General features: G+C 36.1%; 1 protein-coding gene across 1 annotated transcript; it reads left to right on the top strand.

Moving 5' to 3' along the window:
• The first annotated feature begins 10,960 nt into the window (after positions 1 to 10,960).
• On the top strand, positions 10,961 to 11,890 carry LOC114365877 (uncharacterized). The gene has a single exon (XM_028322572.1). It carries the CDS (start codon positions 10,961 to 10,963, stop codon positions 11,888 to 11,890), a length of 930 nt encoding a protein of 309 aa, XP_028178373.1.
• Positions 11,891 to 18,900: the final 7,010 nt, after the last annotated feature.

Below are 18,900 nucleotides of genomic sequence, written 5' to 3'. Positions count from 1 at the left end.
ATTTCTTCACTCATCCCAAATTATTATTCCTAGCTCTACCCATTACTTAATTTCGTTATTCTACCCAAATGCATTCCTTACTCAACCCAAAGTAAATATACCAAAAATAAGTATGGATAGCAAAACGTTTACTGTTTTTTCAGAAATTTAATAATGATAAATACATACTAGTATGTAAATTTAAAATAAAAAACATGAAAAAATGATAGATATGAGTACATTTATGTTGATTAACTAAAATATATCAAAAATTTTATTTTATTTTAAGGTAAATACATAAACAAATTAAGAGGCTCAAAAATTATACCGCGGGATTAGGTGTCCACATGAATACTTTTATTATTTTTCTTTTGTCATCTCATACCGCTTGAAAAAAAAGATAAAACATATAATTGTATTATTTAAATTTTTGGACATTCATGAACAAGTGTCTGGGGAAAAAATTATACGCCATAGCTTGGTTAAACTGATTTAATAAAAAATCACAGTCGTTTGATTTATAGTAGATTTATAGTGGATTTATAGTAGATTTTAATAAGTCATTATTTGATTTGTGTCCTTTTGTGTAAACCGTTTTTCAAATATATTATTGTATCAGAACTCCTGCAGTTTTATTTAATAGAACGATCTTAACAGAAAAGTTAACTGAGCTTTAATTTCTAAAAAATATATTTTATTCTGACCGTGCATAAAAATCTTATATTTTTGAAGTGGTTTTAAAATGGGTTGAGCTAGGAATGTTTTTGGGGTGAATAAGGAACATAAAATTAAAAATTTGTTGTGGGTAGAGTAAGGAACAAAATTGGGTTGAGTAAGGAAAAAATAATGAGTGGGTTGAGTTGTCGTGGGTCGAATACGGAATAACCCGTAAATTAATAATCAGTCAAATAAAATCAAAATAGAAACAATAAAATAATGTCAAATTGTCAATATNTATTGCTATCAATAAGTTTATAGAATTGGTCCGCCAGGAATAATTGTTCTTACATAAAGATTTGTGTCATTTAGAACCTAGAAAGTATTATTTCGGCACTGTTGATCTAACGGCGAACAATGTATGGAGAACGAACATTGTCCTTTAAGCTTGGTTGCAACAGGATATTGCAAAATTCCCACGGGAACGGGAGTTAGCGGGAAAAAACTTTTGTACGAAAAAATCTACACCGCGTAAGATAGATGAAGGAGGTAAAACGGTATCCACGCGTACGAAGTCGCGAGCGGCCGCTAGTTTTTTGTATAAAGTATGTACGAGTCAAACGTGGTCGCCCCAAGCAAGCAAACTTGGCGGCGCACTGTAGCAGACGAGACGAAGAAAATCGGCAAGACCTGGAGCGAGATCAAACGCGAAGCTCAAGACCTAACGCCATGGAGGACTGTTGTGGACGCCCTATGCCTATGACCCATCTAGGGGACATAGGCCCTTAAGTCAAAGTAAGTCATGTACGAGTATATACTTGAGGTGATTAATGATGTATTTGGAAATACATGATTTAACACAAGGCTGCTCAACCTTTTGGAGAGTCGGGCCAAACGGTGGATTCAGTCGTTAACGACGGGCCACCTACATTTTTGACAGCTAACTTCAGAGAGATCTTAAAGTTTGTACTGTGCTCGGCGGGATTTTTTATTTGGTACGTTTTTTTTTTCAAACTGTACATGCGCGGGCCACTTAAAATTCTTTTGGCCTGGAGTTGAGCAGCCTTGATTTAACACCTCAAGTATTAATTAATTGTATCTCTTCTCCCGCCTTTAACATTGCATTGCATTGCAGATACCTGTGCCTGTAGACCTAAGATGCGCGCCGTGATAGGCGGTTATCACGCCATTTTATCGATTTTGCCCATACAAATTGACGTCGATAAAAGTTATCACGGCGCGCATCTTAGGCCTACTGGGTGATATTATTCCGAGGTGAAAAAGAACAAAGTACCGCCCCAATAATTTTCACGACTGGTTGCCCAATAGGCCTCAGGCCAACCCTCTGGAGAGCAGGTTTTTGTCCTGCAGTGTTTAATTTAGGCTATATAAGAAGTACAAAATATCACCAAAATCCACTTGGAGCACCCAGGCATATCGCCTAAGGCTTCAACCATACCAACGCATGTAGATCGCTATCGATGGCGCGATCATAGGCCAATGACAGGTCGCGTTACCCATGACAGTTCGCACGACCTGTCATTGGCCTATCATTGCTATCTTTCCCCGCGCGTCCCGCGCCCGAGCGGTTGGTTTTTGTCGAAGCTCCGTATTTAAAAATCATAAACTCATGTTAAACCGCAAATTACGTATTAAATCTTGTATACGCGAATAGCTCAACAAATTTCCTAACTATTTGTGTTAACAAAACTCTAATCCACCAAGTTAGTGCAGTGTAAACATCAAAAATCAATACGAAGATTTAATGATAATATTGAATGTGACGGTAAACTGTGGCCCACAACAAAAAGTGAAAGTGACTGTGTGTGGTGAATCATGCTCGCAAACCAATGCACGAACGAACATTCGCCACACAATCTGATACAGCACTAAGAATTCGTCGCGCTTACGTATCAACACACAGCCCCTTGGTAAACGAAGCAAGCTGGAAGCCACTAGTGCTCACGGTTCAAACCTCAGTCGCCAAATATTTTTTGGATTTTTTATTTTTGTTTTAACATCAATTTATAACAAATATGGCATTAAAATGTTTTGGATGTCATAAGGATATTTTAAAAAGAGATTATTTAACTTGCATTGAATGTCAAAATGAGTATCATCTGGACTGTACAAGCATAGGAGTTAAAATGTTTTACTTAATGAGCACTGAGGGCAAGAAAAAATACAAATGTGACAGATGTAGATCTTTGCAAGTACAAAACAACATTCAGATTAACGTCCCTACTGATAATTCTTTCAACTCTCTGCAGGAAGATGAAGAGAATGAGACATCTCATGACTCAAATTTTGTTACTCTTAGAAGAAATAAGAAACAGTCTTCCCTGCCTGACTTATCTGCATCATTCTTATCTACGGAGAACACTCTATATTACCTGGAAAGCAAAAACGTGAACAGTTTGCCGGATCTCAGCAGTGAGGAGAATGTTCTTGTTAATGAACTAAAGCTGGAAATTAAAAGATTACAAACTGAACTTGACATAGCGCACAATGAAATTGCAAATTTAAACGTACTTAATACGGAATTAAACAAAAAAAATCAAGAACAGCAAAAGGTAATAAAAGTTTACAAAACAATAAGTGTAGAAGACATAAACAGCAGTAAAACTTTCAATAGCCCATGTAGATCGACGCCATTGAGCTTACCTAAAAGAAGAATCTTACGGAATGAGCCGAAAACAAGTACTATGAACAAAGTAAATATTTATGAGGAACCAAATGAAACTGCATCTGCATTTGTCAATAAACAAGGATATATAGAGAAGCACTTACGAAAAATTTACCCTAAGATATGTTTAATTAGTAGCATAACGAATAACAAAAACTCTTCCAGAGTTAGAAATCATTTATCGAAAGAAAAAATCTGCTGTCACTATCGAATATCTGGTGGCGGTATAGATCAGCTGACAAATGGACTTCAGGAAAAACTTCAAAAGTTTACTCTCAATGATTATTGTGTAATAATAATAGGAGAGACCGACTTTTACTCGTCTATGAATTACAGAAGTATTGTCAACCAGTTAAAGCAACGTGTCCTAAATGTTCAGCATACAAATGTTATTGTTTGCCTGCCTACGTTCAAGCTTAGTAACCATTCGAATTTATTTAATAAAAGAATAGAATTATTTAATAAAATATTGTATAATGATAATAAAATAAATGAATACTGTTACATACTGGATTCTAATAAAAATTTGGAATATTCATATAAAATGTTCAATAAGTTCTCAGGAAAAATTAATGTTAATGGTCTACGAGTCATCTTACGTGACTTAGAGAAATTGGTATTAGATATTTCCAATGCAGAACCAAATTGTTATAATAATAATATGTCATGTGATACCATTGCTACTGTAACAACTTCTTGTCCCGTTAGTCCAGTGAACAAGAAATTGTCTTCCTTTCGCATCTACACAAAAATCTAATGATGAATTATTGAATGAAAGTGTACAAAACGGTCTAAATATTTTCCATCAAAATATACAAGGCATTAGATCTAAATTAAATCAAATTGAGTTCATGTTAACGGTAGAAAAAATTGACATTATGTGCCTTAGTGAAACTTTTCTTAGAGATCAAGATGTGAAAGTCCTTCAAATACCAGGTTTTAAAATTGCAAACTCTTACTGTAGAAGTAAGTCCAGGGGAGGTGTATGTATTTATATTAAAAATAGTATGGAGTTTGCAATGCTGAAATGTATAGACTCATTATGTATGGATAAAACTTTTGAATGTTGCGGTATACTATTACCGGGACTAAATTATGTTATTGTATGTGTTTATAGGACCCCTGATTCAAATTTTGATTTATTCTTGAAAACACTCGATTTACTATTACACAAAATTACTATTCGTTCGCGGTTTATAAGCAGAAAAGTAATCATAGTCGGCGATTTCAATGTTAATGTTCTTACGGATTCACAGAGATGTACATTATTTAAAAACACGATAAGAAAGTACAACCTAAAATTAGTAATAAATGAACCGACTAGAGTGACTCTTAGATCGGAAACATGTATAGACAACATTATAACAAACTTTAAAAAATATACATCTAGAGTTTTGCATCTCGGTTTATCTGATCACTCAGCTCAAATGATAAATGTTCCTTGCAGTAGAGGTTATATTGTCAAGTATTGGTATGTTTATAGGCGAAGCATTGATAAGCATTTGGATATTTTTATACATTACCTTAGTCAATTAAATTTTTCTGAAATTTACTCCCATAGTGATGTCAACTTAGCATTTGACTCTTTTGCTGGCCTATTTCAATTATTTTACGATCTGTGTGTTCCAATAGAAAGAGTTAGAGTTACTTATAGAAAAAAATCAAACTGGCTAACTAAAAGTTTATATCGATCATGTAAATTGAAAAATAAACTGCATCGGAAAATAATAAGTAACAAGCAAACTGACCTAATTGCATATTACAGGAAATACTGTAAAATATTGAAATCTGTTACGAGACTAGCAAAGAGAAAAACAAATATTTCATTCATTAACGCCAGCAATAATAAAAATAAAGCCACATGGGAATTAATTAAAAAACAAACTACATTACAAAATAACTTTAAAAGCACCGTTCAGAGTATTACTGTTGGAAATACTACTGTCACTAATGCCGATATTATAGCTGAGTCGTTTAACAACTATTTTAATACCTCAAATGTTCCCATCCAAACAACGAGTGAGTGTTGCACTTCTATTTCGTGTCCAACCAGTATTTATCTGACGCCAGTAGACTCAGATGAATTAAAGAAAATTATTTTCGGATTCAAGAACAAAAAAAGTTGTGGTTATGATAATATCCCTATGCAAGTGATAAAAACGTCTTTCGAATTAATAAAAAAACCTCTTGTTTATATAATAAATCAAATGATTGTGACTGGTACATTTCCTAATGAATTAAAAAAAGCAAAAATCAAACCTTTATTTAAAAAAGGCTGTAAAAGTAATATTAAGGATTACCGACCTATCTCTTTGCTGTCTTGTTTCTCAAAAGTTTTTGAAAAAGTTATTTATAACAGACTTTCATCATTTCTTGACAAATACAAAGTTTTACATAAAAATCAGTTTGGCTTTCAGAAGAAAAAAACCACAACACTTGCTATATACAATATACTAATTGACATATGGGAATCGCTAAATACTAAAACTAAATGTATAGGACTTTTCCTAGACATGTCTAAGGCATTCGATTGCGTGGTTCATGATATCCTTATAAATAAATTACAAAAAATAGGTGTGAGGGGAATAGCCTTAAAACTAATAGAAAGCTATCTGATAAATAGAGAACAAGTAACATCTATTGAAACTTTTAATAGAGCAAATAAAACATTTGAAGAAGTGCTATCAGGACCTAAAAAAACGACAGTTGGTTTGCCACAAGGGAGTATTCTCGGCCCCCTCTTATTCTTAGTATACGTAAACGAACTCCCAAATATCGTTTCGCACAAATGCATCAAGTTTGCTGATGATGCCACTATTTTTATACAAGACAAGCATAATGTTAATTTTGAAAATAATGTAAATAAAACACTAGAAATAGTAGTAAAATGGCTTAAAAATAATAATTTGGACGTAAATTTAACAAAAACTAAAATAATTCAATTCAAAAACTATAAAACAAAATCACTTATTTTATAATTTAAATATAACAGCAAATAACACTAAAGTAGAAGAAGTAAACAACATAAATTTTCTAGGTGTAGAAATTGATTGTAACTTAAATTGGAAAGCACATATCTATAAAATAAATAAAAAAATATCCAGTTATTGTTACGCTTTATCGATCCTAGCTGAAACTACTTCCACTAATGTTACTAGAGCAGCTTATTTTGGTCATGTGTACCCACTGCTGACTTATGGTGTTATTTTTTGGGGAAACTCGNTCCGAAATATATCGTAAACTTGTGATTTTATAAGAATTTCAAATATTTGTCGTGTTTTTACTAAAATTTTCATCCAAACCTGTGTTAATTTTTATTTAGGTACAAGAGTTGCAGGCCATGCTGAACATACTTTGTTGGGGGCCACGTCAGTCATTTAAAATAGGAAGTAACGCATTAAATGTGCCAGGCGGCCTACTGCGGTCGTTTGATTTAGATGCTTCAGTGTCAGGCTCCAGTGACTGACATGGCCCGAATAGGTTGCATGTTTGTCAGTCACCGGTGACTGTCATGGCAGCCTACGTGTTAATAGAGCAAGTAAAACATTTGAAGAAGTGCTATCTGGACCTAAAAAAACGACAGTTGGTTTGCCACAAGGGAGTATTCTCGGCCCCCTCTTATTCTTAGTTTACATAAACGAACTCCCAAATATCGTTTCGCACAAATGCATCATGTTTGCTGATGATGCCACTATTTTTATACAAGACAAGCATAATGTTAATTTTGAAAATAATGTAAATAAAACACTAGAAATAGTAGTAAAATGGCTTAAAAATAATAATTTGGACGTAAATTTAACAAAAACTAAAATAATTCAATTCAAAAACTATAAAACAAAATCACTTAATTTAAATATAACAGCAAATAACACTAAAGTAGAAGAAGTAAACAACATAAATTTTCTAGGTGTAGAAATTGATTGTAACTTAAATTGGAAAGCACATATCGATAAAATAAATAAAAAAATATCCAGTTATTGTTACGCTTTATCGATCCTAGCTGAAACTACTTCCACTAATGTTACTAGAGCAGCTTATTTTGGTCATGTGTACCCACTGCTGACTTATGGTGTTATTTTTTGGGGAAACTCGACTAATATTCAGTCAACATTTATCCTACAAAAGAGATGCTTGCGTATTATTTATAACATGTATTCTGATGAAACACTTAGAACTGTATTTAAGGATAAAGGATACTTAACGCTGACGAATATCTATATTCTAGAAATTACAGTTTTCATAAAACAGAATACCGAGTGGTTTCAATGTAAATCTTCCATTCGTTCTAACTTACGTAGTAAATATATAAATGATATTTGTATTCCTTCAGTTAATAGTTATATTTTCTCTAAAAGTGTGCTATATACAGGTACTAAAATATTTAACCATCTACCTTCACATATTAAAGCATTGAAGCAACCTAAATTTAAATCTGAGCTTAAAAAATGGTTAACAATTAATGTTTTTTATAGTCTAAATGAATATTTTGGTACCAAAAATAATTAAACTATAACTTTATTACTGTATTTTAACTATTGCATGCCCGATATGGGTAACACTGTTGTAACTATTTTTTTTTGCATTGTGACCAGCACAAATTGTACACAGTTTTGGGCAATAAAGATTATTCTATTCTATTCTATTCTATTCTTGCGCCGGCGATGGCGATCTGCACGCTGTCAAGGACAGAATTTAAAAGTAAATTAAGAAAAAAGAATAAAGACGTCACTTTCAAACAAACGCAGAAAAATTATGGTTTTTTCATTTTGCTCTCTTCTTATACAACAAAATATTATGTAGAGAATCACACGCGTTGGTGTGATTGAAGCAAAAGTGGCCAAGCAGAATATAATCCTTACTTAAAGTCAGATATATTTTATTTTCGTTATCAAATGGTCCCATTCCTCCTTCTGACCTAAACCGACCAAACCCCAGTTCTAACTGCCGCACTATAAATAATTTAAGTGCGATAATAAACAATATTCCGCCGGTCAGATAGACCGTCCCAATTGGGAGATAGGGTTTACGAGACCCGCGATATATGGCCCATAAACAGGTGACGTTTGATGGCATTATCTGGCGTGATGGGGAGTTGGGACAACCCTGATATGGGGAGTTGGGACAACCCTGATTTACGGTGAAGGTTCCATCTTTTTGGGCACAATGAAACTATTGATTAAACTATTGTTCTAACTTGTTATTGCCAGACTTTCGACTTTTTCTTCGAAGTTAAGATGAACTAAGACACTCCGTCGAATAGTTTTCTATTGTTGAAAATTGCTTGAATCAAAGTCGTTTTGCAGCCAGCACGTTGTTGGCGTCATAGAAAGCATGTTATTGTTCATATTGTATACGAGTAGGTACTATTACTTTGTTGAAATTTCATAATTATTTAATTGAAATCTAATTGTCGTGAAATTAAACAAGTCTATGCCCATTTTATATAAGGAAAACAATATAACCGGCAATAAAATCGCCATCAACGCATGCCGTGGTTTGACCGTACTAACGATGGAATTGCATCATTAAAATTAGAGTATTAACGTGCAGCTCAGAGCATCAAATCAGTATTAAGTGATTGTGTTGTGGAACCAAAGCGGCTTTTGACGTATTAAGGTCATAGCAGACTTATCAACTCGGAAAGGGATTAACACCGTATCGTCTTTCGCGAGCTGTCATCGCCTTTCGCGCGATGTCAACCGCAAGGCGAAGCATTTACATTAGGCCCAGAACAGACGGTGAAACGCAACTGCAACGAAACTGCAACTTTGTGATGATTCTGATGAATGAAACTGAAACTGAAAGTTTCAAGCTGGTCGCGTCATGTGTGGTCTCTCAACGGACGCTATGGCAGAAACTTAGATGCAACTCAAAAGAAACTAGCAGTTGCAGTTTCGTTGCCTAGTTGCGTTTCACCGTCTGTTCTGGGCCTTACGGTCCGAATAAGTGTGCGTTGCAGCACTGAGTTTCATACAAAGAATTCTGACCGCATCGAGTTGATACGGTTATGATCCCTTTCCGGGTTGATAAGTGTGCTAAGTCCTTTAAACGTAAATCTAGTTCGACCAGTATTTCCATGAACGCTATGTTATAATGATACGTTTGATTTAGTCCGCTTTTATGCTATTTCACACTTGCTCAGTTCCGTGTAAAGCAAAAGCAAACCTAATGGAAATCATTAGGTTTGCTTTTGCTTTACAGGGTGTTAGGTAAATAAATAAATAAATAAATAAATAAATGGGTATATGACTAGCCCATGTTAACATGGTCATATAAATGGTATGGTGAACTCAGAAAATTTATATCTTCATTTTTATTATTTAAATTTTCATACAAATCTGAATTAATAAAATTTATTTTGTATGAAAATTAAAAAAAATAAAATCATGATATCAAATTTCTGACTTCACCATACCATTTATATGACCATGTTAACATGGGCTAGTGTCGGCTCATATACCCATTTACCTAACACCCTGTATACCTTCACTTGTTGCTGGCTTATAGAACTACAATAGTTGTTGCAATTCACGAAGGCGAGTGAGCTTTATTGTGTATTGGCTCGCTACTGTTTGTTTTTCAAAAGTTTTGATAGACATTAAACATTACAGTAAAGCTCACTCGCCTTCATGAGTTGCAAGAACTATACCTGAAATCCTGTTAAAATTCTCCATTTGCCTCTGATACATAAGAGAGGGGCAGATTCCTGCAGTGGCAGTGGAGACTAAATGACCTGATGATGAAGCTTGTACAAAACGTAAGAAAATTGACAGTAGGTATAATATAGAGACGTTATAAAAATACTTATCTGCGTATTGAAGCTCTTTTTTTACACTAACACTTAGTCTTATGCTTTGATAAAATGAATCGTCCAGCTGGGCTAAGATGCGCGCTGTGATAAAATCTTATCGATGATTTTAGACAGCAAATGTATGGGCTTATCGCGTAATATCGATAAAAGTTTATCATGGCGCGCATCCTACTAGGCCTACAGACGCGCAATTTCCACTGCTTTATTGTACCCACGTGTGGCTTAAATCATCTCAATTCGCTCTCACGTAGAAACCGTATCATTTCACAATATTCGGAACTCGCTAACAACATCATAGTGTAGTTTCCACAGGTTTAATGCAAACGTGTTCGCAAGTTACGAGAAATTTCAGGTATCACTGCTGTCAATACACGGCTCTGTAAATGCATATTTGGTCTGTGATGTTTGTTGTGATTTCTACTATTGACAGGTTTTGAAATGCAGGCATGCAACTGAATAAATCTTATTTCTGACAAGTCTATAAATAGGCCAGTAGAATTAGATTTTAAATCTCTCGCCTTCGTGCCGTTGTTGAGGACGGACGTGTGTTGTGTTGGTCTGGGATCTTGAAATTAATTTTAAAAATTTTTTGTTATTCGTAAAAAGTGCGTGGTTTCGAACCCGGAGTGCTGAGTGTTGACTGGTGCTTGGACGAGTCGGCGAACTGAGCAGTGACGTAACGGACGAATATAGTAAATGACTATAAGCTCCGTAGCGTGCTACGGCGCTCACTGGTGAACAAGTGCTACGAACGCTGCGGCATTTGCTACGGTCGTGCTACGACGCCTCTTGTTATTCCTTTTAAATAAGACTCATTTTTGCTTACAATGCCGAAAGTGCAACGCTCGCCTACGAAAACCAATAACGCAGACATTCAACGGGTTTTATCGAACCCAAATGTTGCAGAGGATAGTCAAAGTGAACCTGAGTGTCCAAAAGTCACCTCGAGATCTAAACGAAAGCCGACCGCTCAATCGGAGTCAAACCAGCAGTCTTTAGAGGAAAGGATTATGGATCTTCTTGCTTCGTGGAAAAAAGATCAGGACGCCTCCTTTGCCAAATTAACGTCAGATATCGCAGTTGTTAAACAACAGAACAAGGATATAAAAAAAACAAATCATGATATTGAAAAATCTCTCGAATTCCTAAATCAGAGCTTTGAAAATATGAAGATAACTATACAAAAAATGGAGAAGGAACGGACGGAAATTCAAAATCATGTTATTGAGTTAGAAAAAAAGATAGAAGATCTGCAGCGCTTTTCACGATCATCCACCCTGGAAATAAGAAACATGCCCTCAAAGAATAGCGAAACCTCTGAGGAGCTGATCAACACCGTCAACAGAACTTTTGAGGCAATCCAATTGTCTGTGAGCCAAGATGAACTTCGGGACGTCTACCGTCTGCCTTGCAAGAACGATCAGAACAGAACCATTGTGGTGGAATTTAGAACTGTCTTTCTAAAAAATAAAGTTTTGGAAGCCACTCGAAAGTTTAATAAAGGACGCAGCCCAGCTGATAAACTGAACACGGAGCAGATTGGCCTGGATGGAAGGAGGACCCCCATCTTCATTGCAGAACACCTACCTGGCAGCATGAGGCAGTTATTTTTTGAGGCACGACAGTTCGCTAAAACGTATAACTTCAAGTACTGTTGGACTCAGAATGGTAGGATTTTTCTGCGTGAGGAGGACGGTGTTAAATCGATCGTTGTTGGTTCCATGGCGTTTCTTAAGCAATTGCGAGAGCCTAAATAGTTTAAATAAGGTAAATAATGTGTCTTCACCCTCAGTCAACAACATATCTGATATTGCTAGAATTGACGTGTTGACCAAATATCTTTCGGTAACTACCAATTTTGTGCCACTATTATGTATTACTTTGATATATCAAAAACTACTTTTTGTTGGAGTTTGCTACCTGTTGGCATTGAAATCTGCTGTCATTCATCACTATTTTTACAAGCTTTTTATTACTTTTTCCTTTTGTTTCTATGTCTCTGGAATCCATAAGCGGGGAACTGTGGGCATGAATTTTCTGGGTTTTGGTTGTATGAGTTGTTGCCTTTCATTCCTTTTCAAACCCCGTGCACATTTTATAATGCTATTTCAAAATTGTAATGGAGAAAGAATTAAATGATATTTCTAAAGAACTCGACTCACTGGGTCTGAAACATTCCCTTGTATGTCACCCGGAACAGATCTCAACAGCACTCCAAGCCTGTACATCATCGCTTAACTTTTTACATTTAAATATACGTAGTATCAATCGTAATTTTGATGAGCTTAAGGTCTTTCTATACAACTCTGTACTATATCCGGAAATTATTATCCTCTCTGAATGTTGGCTCAGTAAAACGCCTACTCTACCTCAACTGGAGGGCTATAAATCTTATGGTACTGTCAAGAACTACAATCAAAATGATGGTGTAGTTATTTTTGTTAAAACGACACTTGAACACCATGTAGAGGAACCGGCATTTTTGGATGGTAGTTGTTTAGTATGTAATCTAAAAAAATACAAACTCACCCTAATTGGCCTTTATCGCTCTCCCTCTTATCGTGATCAACACAACTTCATTAGTAGCCTGGGTGATATCTTAACCACTTACTCTGCTAGCCAGAACATCGCAATACTAGGCGATATCAATATTGATATTGCAAGTGTTGAGTCTAATCTGCAATCAAATGATTATTTGAATCTTACTGCTTCATTCGGGTTAATTCCTACGAGCCTCATACCTACCCGGGGTAGTAGCTGCCTTGACCATTTTTTATTAAAATCAGCTCATAAAAGTACTACGCTAACGATAGATACTAATATTACAGACCACTTTCCTGTGCTTTTGAATTTGGGTACACATATAAAGACAACCAAAGGTAAAGTCATGAGATCTCAGCTTAATTTACCTGATGCAATCAATTCCGTGGCCTGCTGTGATTTTTCTCACATATTCAATATTAACGATGCTAATGGTGCTGCTGAGAAGTTTGTTGAACTTTTGGGTGACATAATAGAACAAAACACAACAAAAGTCTACACTAAGTCAAAACAGAGAATCTTCAAACCTTGGATAACGAAAGGTCTGCTTAAATGTATTAGGAATCGTGACAATATGTGTCGTAAAGTAAAGGCAAACCCGGAAAATCTCATTCTCAAAATAACATATATTAGATACCGCAATTTTTGTAATAAACTTCTGAAAAAACTAAAACGAAAATATGAAACTTCAAGGCTTGAAAGTGCAAAGAATAATCCCAAAGCCACTTGGAAGGTCATCAAAGACATAATTAACATTGCACCCAGAGATGGCCCTCCACTGGAACTACTGAAACTAGCATCCAACCCCTCTGAGTCTGTCAATGTAGTCAATAATCATTTCTCCAGCATTGGAAGGAAATTGGCTGAGAGTATTGCAGCGGGCTCAAACTCATCTCAGTGTTCTGATCCACCCCCCTCAGATTCATTTGTCCTCTTTCCAACAGATGAAGCCGAAATAGAAAGAATTATAAAGAATCTTCGCAAAGACTCGGCTACTGGCTGGGACGGGATTTCAGCTAAGCTCTTACAATCTTGTTCGGCCACTTTGGTACCTATCATAACTTATATTTGCAACCTTTCTATAACTAATGGAAAATTTCCTGATGTTTTTAAAAGAGCTATTGTACGGCCTGTGTTCAAGGGTGGAGACAGAGACAGTGTCAACAATTATAGGCCAATTTCCATTTTGCCGGCTCTATCTAAGGTGTTAGAAAAGGTCCTCAATAGTCGATTGCTCAAGTATTTAGAACAGAAACACATACTTGCTGATAATCAGTTTGGTTTCAGATCCGGCAGGAACACTGAGCAGGCTGTTGCATCCCTTATCGATAACGTCATCAATCGCATGGAAAATAATAAGAAATGTCTCGGCATTTTTATTGATCTAACAAAAGCGTTTGACACTGTGTCTGTTCCACTCTTGCTAAATAGGATGGAGAAAGTTGGCATCCGTGGGATAACTTTGGATATTTTTAAAGATTACCTTACCAATAGAAAACAAATTGTTAAAATAGATACCTTTTTGAGTGACAGTGCTCTTATTAACTATGGCGTTCCTCAAGGATCCATCTTAGGACCTACACTATTTTTAATTTATATTGATACTCTTTGTAAACTTCAACTTGCCAACTGCGCTATCTTTACATATGCTGATGATACCGCTCTGCTCATCCATGGGGATAGTTGGACTGAGGTTTATTCAACAGCTGAACAAGCACTCGGGGTTGTTATAAATTGGCTTTCAAATAATCTCCTGACATTAAACACTAAGAAAACTACTTACTTAACCTTTTCTAAAACATTAGCTTCGCAGCCTTCTAATCGTTTTCAGCTTAAAGCACACTCATGTACCAGTGGTCTCGGTTGTTCTCTGACTCAAATTAATAAACAATGCAACTGTCCAGTAATAGCCAGATCCTGCAAAATAAAATACCTTGGCATCCATGTTGACAGTCTCCTTACGTGGAAACCTCATTTAGAACAATTAACATCCCGCTGTCGTAAATTAATATATATTTTTAAAAAACTCCGATATGCAGCAGATTTCAAACTAATAAAAACTACATATTATGCACTCTGCCAATCCATCATCACGTATTGTGTGTCTGTATGGGGTGGCGCCACTAAGACTAGCTTGCTCCATCTAGAAAGAGCGCAAAGAGCGGTACTAAAGGTTATGACTTTTCGACCTTTTAGATTCCCTACATCTTTACTTTACGATGAATGTCAAGTGCTTTCTATTCGTCAACTTTATATACTCCAGATTATTCTTAGAAGGCATTCGACTCTGGATTTTAGTCCCAGTACAACAGGAAAGCGTCTGTCATATAAAGTTTGTGAAGTGTCTGGCTCTAAGAGCTCGCTAGCAAGTCGGCACTATCAATACCTTAGTGGTCGTCTTTATAATATTGCCAACAAGTACTGTAACATATACCATTTATGTAAATTTGAATGCAAACGCAAGGTGGTCGCGTGGCTTCTGACGAAGAACTATGATGAGACCGAACTTCTTCTCAATTATGGCTGAGGCCGAGTTGCATCACCTAAATTTGACCGTATTTGTGAAGTTATATAACCGGTGATTTTTGTATGAAGTTTGACACATTTTTGACGTTTGTCAAGGTTAGGGTAGGGTGGTGCAACCCAGCCTAAGTCTACTAATGTTAAAACATTTGTCTTTAGCTTGTATGTAATATTATTGCTTCACCTTCATTTTAGAGAGAGCCTTGGTACCCATAACACAAGTTAAATCTTAGCTTGGGTGCCAGGATTCATTCACTCAACATACTGTTTGTGTACCTATCTGGATTGTCGTAATCTACATTAATGACTGTGTTGTATGTTTTAGTGTAACACTTTATGTCAATAAAATTTTTATTTATTTTTTTATTTATTATTATTATAAATCGGAAATAATTCCTACAAAAGATTTTATTGCCTTAATGGCTTCATTGGTTGCCCATTAAGACTCTCCTAGGTTTTCGACTTCGACGGAGTTGTCCTTAAGTGCCCCCGAAAGGGGCGCTTTTTCGGTTTTCCGGTTATACTGCGTAAAAGACTTACCCTATCGAAAGTGGTCTTCCTGACGGTTGAAGGGCATTTAATCCTGCATTAAATAATATCAAATTCATATGTTTTGAACAAACCGTTCTCGTGCAAATGTTCGGCAAAGTAGAAAATATGTGTATAATTAATGACCCTCTCCACGTCCAATGGCTCGTTACCCGCAGGCTTCCAAGTCTTGAAAAGGAGCGCTTCAACCAGTGTAACCATATCAAGGCTTACGACCTGGATGCGCAGCTTAAAACAACCTAGCATCTTCTTGTAATAATTGCGATTTTATAACAAAAATATATTCTATTCTATTATATTTATCAATTATTTGTGTGTTATTATTGCAGTTTGTGTAGTATTCATTTTATGGAAACAGTTTATAATTTTGTTATTTGTAGTACCTACATTAATGAAAACTTCAAAGAACTGCGTTTGTATAGTGATAATTTACTTACTTGATAAACAAAGATTTACACAATCTTTAAAACCATGATGTCTTATTAAACATTGAATTTTAAATGTGGTGTACATTTAGTAACTAAAGTTACATTCGTGTTTGTTCCAGGTAAGATATCTCTTCTCTGCAGTCGGGTAAGAAAAAACATATTTCTTTTTCTAGCAGATTAATATTGTAGAGAGCACTCCCAGGCCCCTAAATAAAAATCGGCGAGCAGTAAAAGTTTTCAAATTAGAGGAGTGCTGCAGTGGTGACATGAAGCGCGGTCTTCGGCATGTATGCTTAGGGCTGCGACTTTTGATGGATAGCCTGGTTTTTTTTTTTTTAAAGAAATCAAAACGTATTAAAAACTGATCTAACTCTAGTTCTTCATCCTTATAATTAAACCCAACGCAAAAACATACAAAAAGAAAAAGTAATTTAACTAAAATAATATCGTATAGGTAAATAGGTAAAAATTGCCGGATTCTTTTAGGAGCTACGCTGACAGATGGGTCTGTTTTCAGAAATGCACCTTGTTTCTTAACATACAAACATTAAGATTTATTTTGAGACTATTGATTGGTCTAGAACTCTAGAACGCTCATCACGGAATCGGAGCCAGAACCTACAAAATGAGAGTCCATATTTAGCCACAAGAACATTTATTTGTATCAAGGTTGTGACAGCCCTAGTTCCACGTGCAACCTGCACTTGTGGCTTGTAAAAGTGTAGTTGGAGTTACGAGTTCATTCCGTAGTTTTATCAGAATACCTTCAAAATGCACACTTCTTTTACAAAATTCTTAAGGTTCTTCATAGAAATAAAGCGACATACTGTGAATTTTAACGAAGCAAGCTTACTTAGTAGATACTACCCAAGGTAAATTATGTTTTTTACGTAATCACCTAGAGGGTATAAGAGTGGATACTGTAATAGTCACTCTTACTCAGTTATCACTCTCATGCCCGTGTATACCATCAATATCTAATTTTTAAGTGACCCTATGGAAACACATCAGCAATTTTGTTTTCATAGGGGTCACTTAAAATTAGGGATTGATCATCAAAACGGGTAGTCATCATAAGTCGTTGGGGGAGGCCTATGTTCAGCAGTGGACGTCCTGTCGCTGAAATGATGATGATGGCGATGACTCTCACTTAGGTACTTAATGGTGGTCGAAAAACATTTTGTATCCAGCGCCCTATATAGTTTTAAATAGTGTGACACAATAGCGATTGCAGAAAAATGCAGATTGCATTTTTATCAGTGCCTTGAAAACGAATTCCATTTGTATTCATAATCGGGAGCAGCTTACTCGGGACACTCCTTAGGGAGAGCTAGGAAGATGGTTTGTCTAGCGAAATACATCACTTGTAAGAATATTTACAGCAACATAAGTCTGGGATCTTAGTTGTTACCGTCCACGCAAAATAAGAAGGATAATAAATTCTTTTTTTTACAATGCAGGGCCTTTTCAGGGCATTTGTACTTCCCAAAATATAGCGCTCTGTACCCCACATCGGGACAACATATCAGCTGGTGCTGACAAGAAGTGGCGGAAGAAACTGAGTCACCTAAAAATATGTATTACTAGCGGCCGCCCGCGATTTCGTACGCGTGGATCCCGTTTTACCCCCTTAAGGGTGGAGTTTCGTAAAATCCTTTCTTAGCGGATGCCTACATCATAACATCTACCTGCATGCCAAATTTCAGTCCGACCGATCCAACCCGATCCGTCCAGTGGTTTAGGTTGTGCGTTGATAGATCACTATGTCAGTCAGTCAGTCAGTCATTCACTCAGTCAGTCAGTCAGTCACCTTTGAGTTATATATAATGCTAGCGGCCGCCCGCGACTTCGTACGCGTGGATCCCGTTTTCCCGAATTTTCTTTGCTATAAACCTCACGGAGCCCGAGACCTTTCCAACGAATGCAAAACCGTGGATATCGGTTCGTGCGTTCTGGAGTTATAGCGTCAGGGAGGAAAACCCGACTTATTTTTATATAGTAGATTTAGATTCTGTAGGCTTTGTTCCGCATCCGCATAAATTAATTTAGTCCGATAAAACAGCTAAAAACTTGGTCAGTCCGAAAGTAATTTTGACTGTCAATCACAATAAAGCATATCCCTCCATCCACGAGCTAAAGTTGCTAATGACCTAATTGTATATAACTTATAGACAATACGGAGTTTACGTAAGTTTATATACAAGTAACAAAGATTTAGCAAGCGAAAGTTAATCTTGTAAATAAATGAGCAAGTTACTTTCTTGTTAGAATTCTTGAGGCGTAAGTTTCCCACATTACAGATTTATATGGCTAGCTAGCGTAGCGTAGCGTAGCTTTTGCCCGCGGTTTCGACTGCATCAATTTCTGTCACAGACAAACTACTTCTTCATCATCATCATCATCACAGCCATAGGACGTCCACTGCTGAATATAGGCCTCCCCCAATGCTTTCCATGTTGACAAACTACTTAACGCGAATTAATTTTAAAGAGCAACGGGAATTCGTCACGTAGTGAAATTAGTGTCTATTCGCCAAGTCTTTATAAGCTACTAGCGATCCCATTTTATGATCTTAGGGGTGGAGTTTCGTAAAATCCGTTCTTAGTGAGCACCTACATTCGAAAAGGAACCCCCATGCAAAATTTGAGACTCGTAGCACTTGTAGTTTCTGAGATTTCGTGATGAGTGAGTCAGTCAATCTGTGACCTTTCGCTTTTATAGATATA

Source organism: Ostrinia furnacalis, unplaced genomic scaffold (genome assembly GCF_004193835.3).
Source record: "Ostrinia furnacalis isolate ACB-3 unplaced genomic scaffold, ASM419383v2 OfSCF7667, whole genome shotgun sequence".
Classification (NCBI taxonomy): Eukaryota; Metazoa; Arthropoda; class Insecta; order Lepidoptera; family Crambidae; genus Ostrinia; species Ostrinia furnacalis.
This window is presented reverse-complemented; position numbering and strand designations above follow the sequence as displayed.

Coding starts and splice junctions, on each gene's coding strand:
- LOC114365877 (XM_028322572.1), top strand. CDS start 10,961: ATGCCGAAAGTGCAACGCTCGCCTACGAAAACCAATAACGCAGACATT.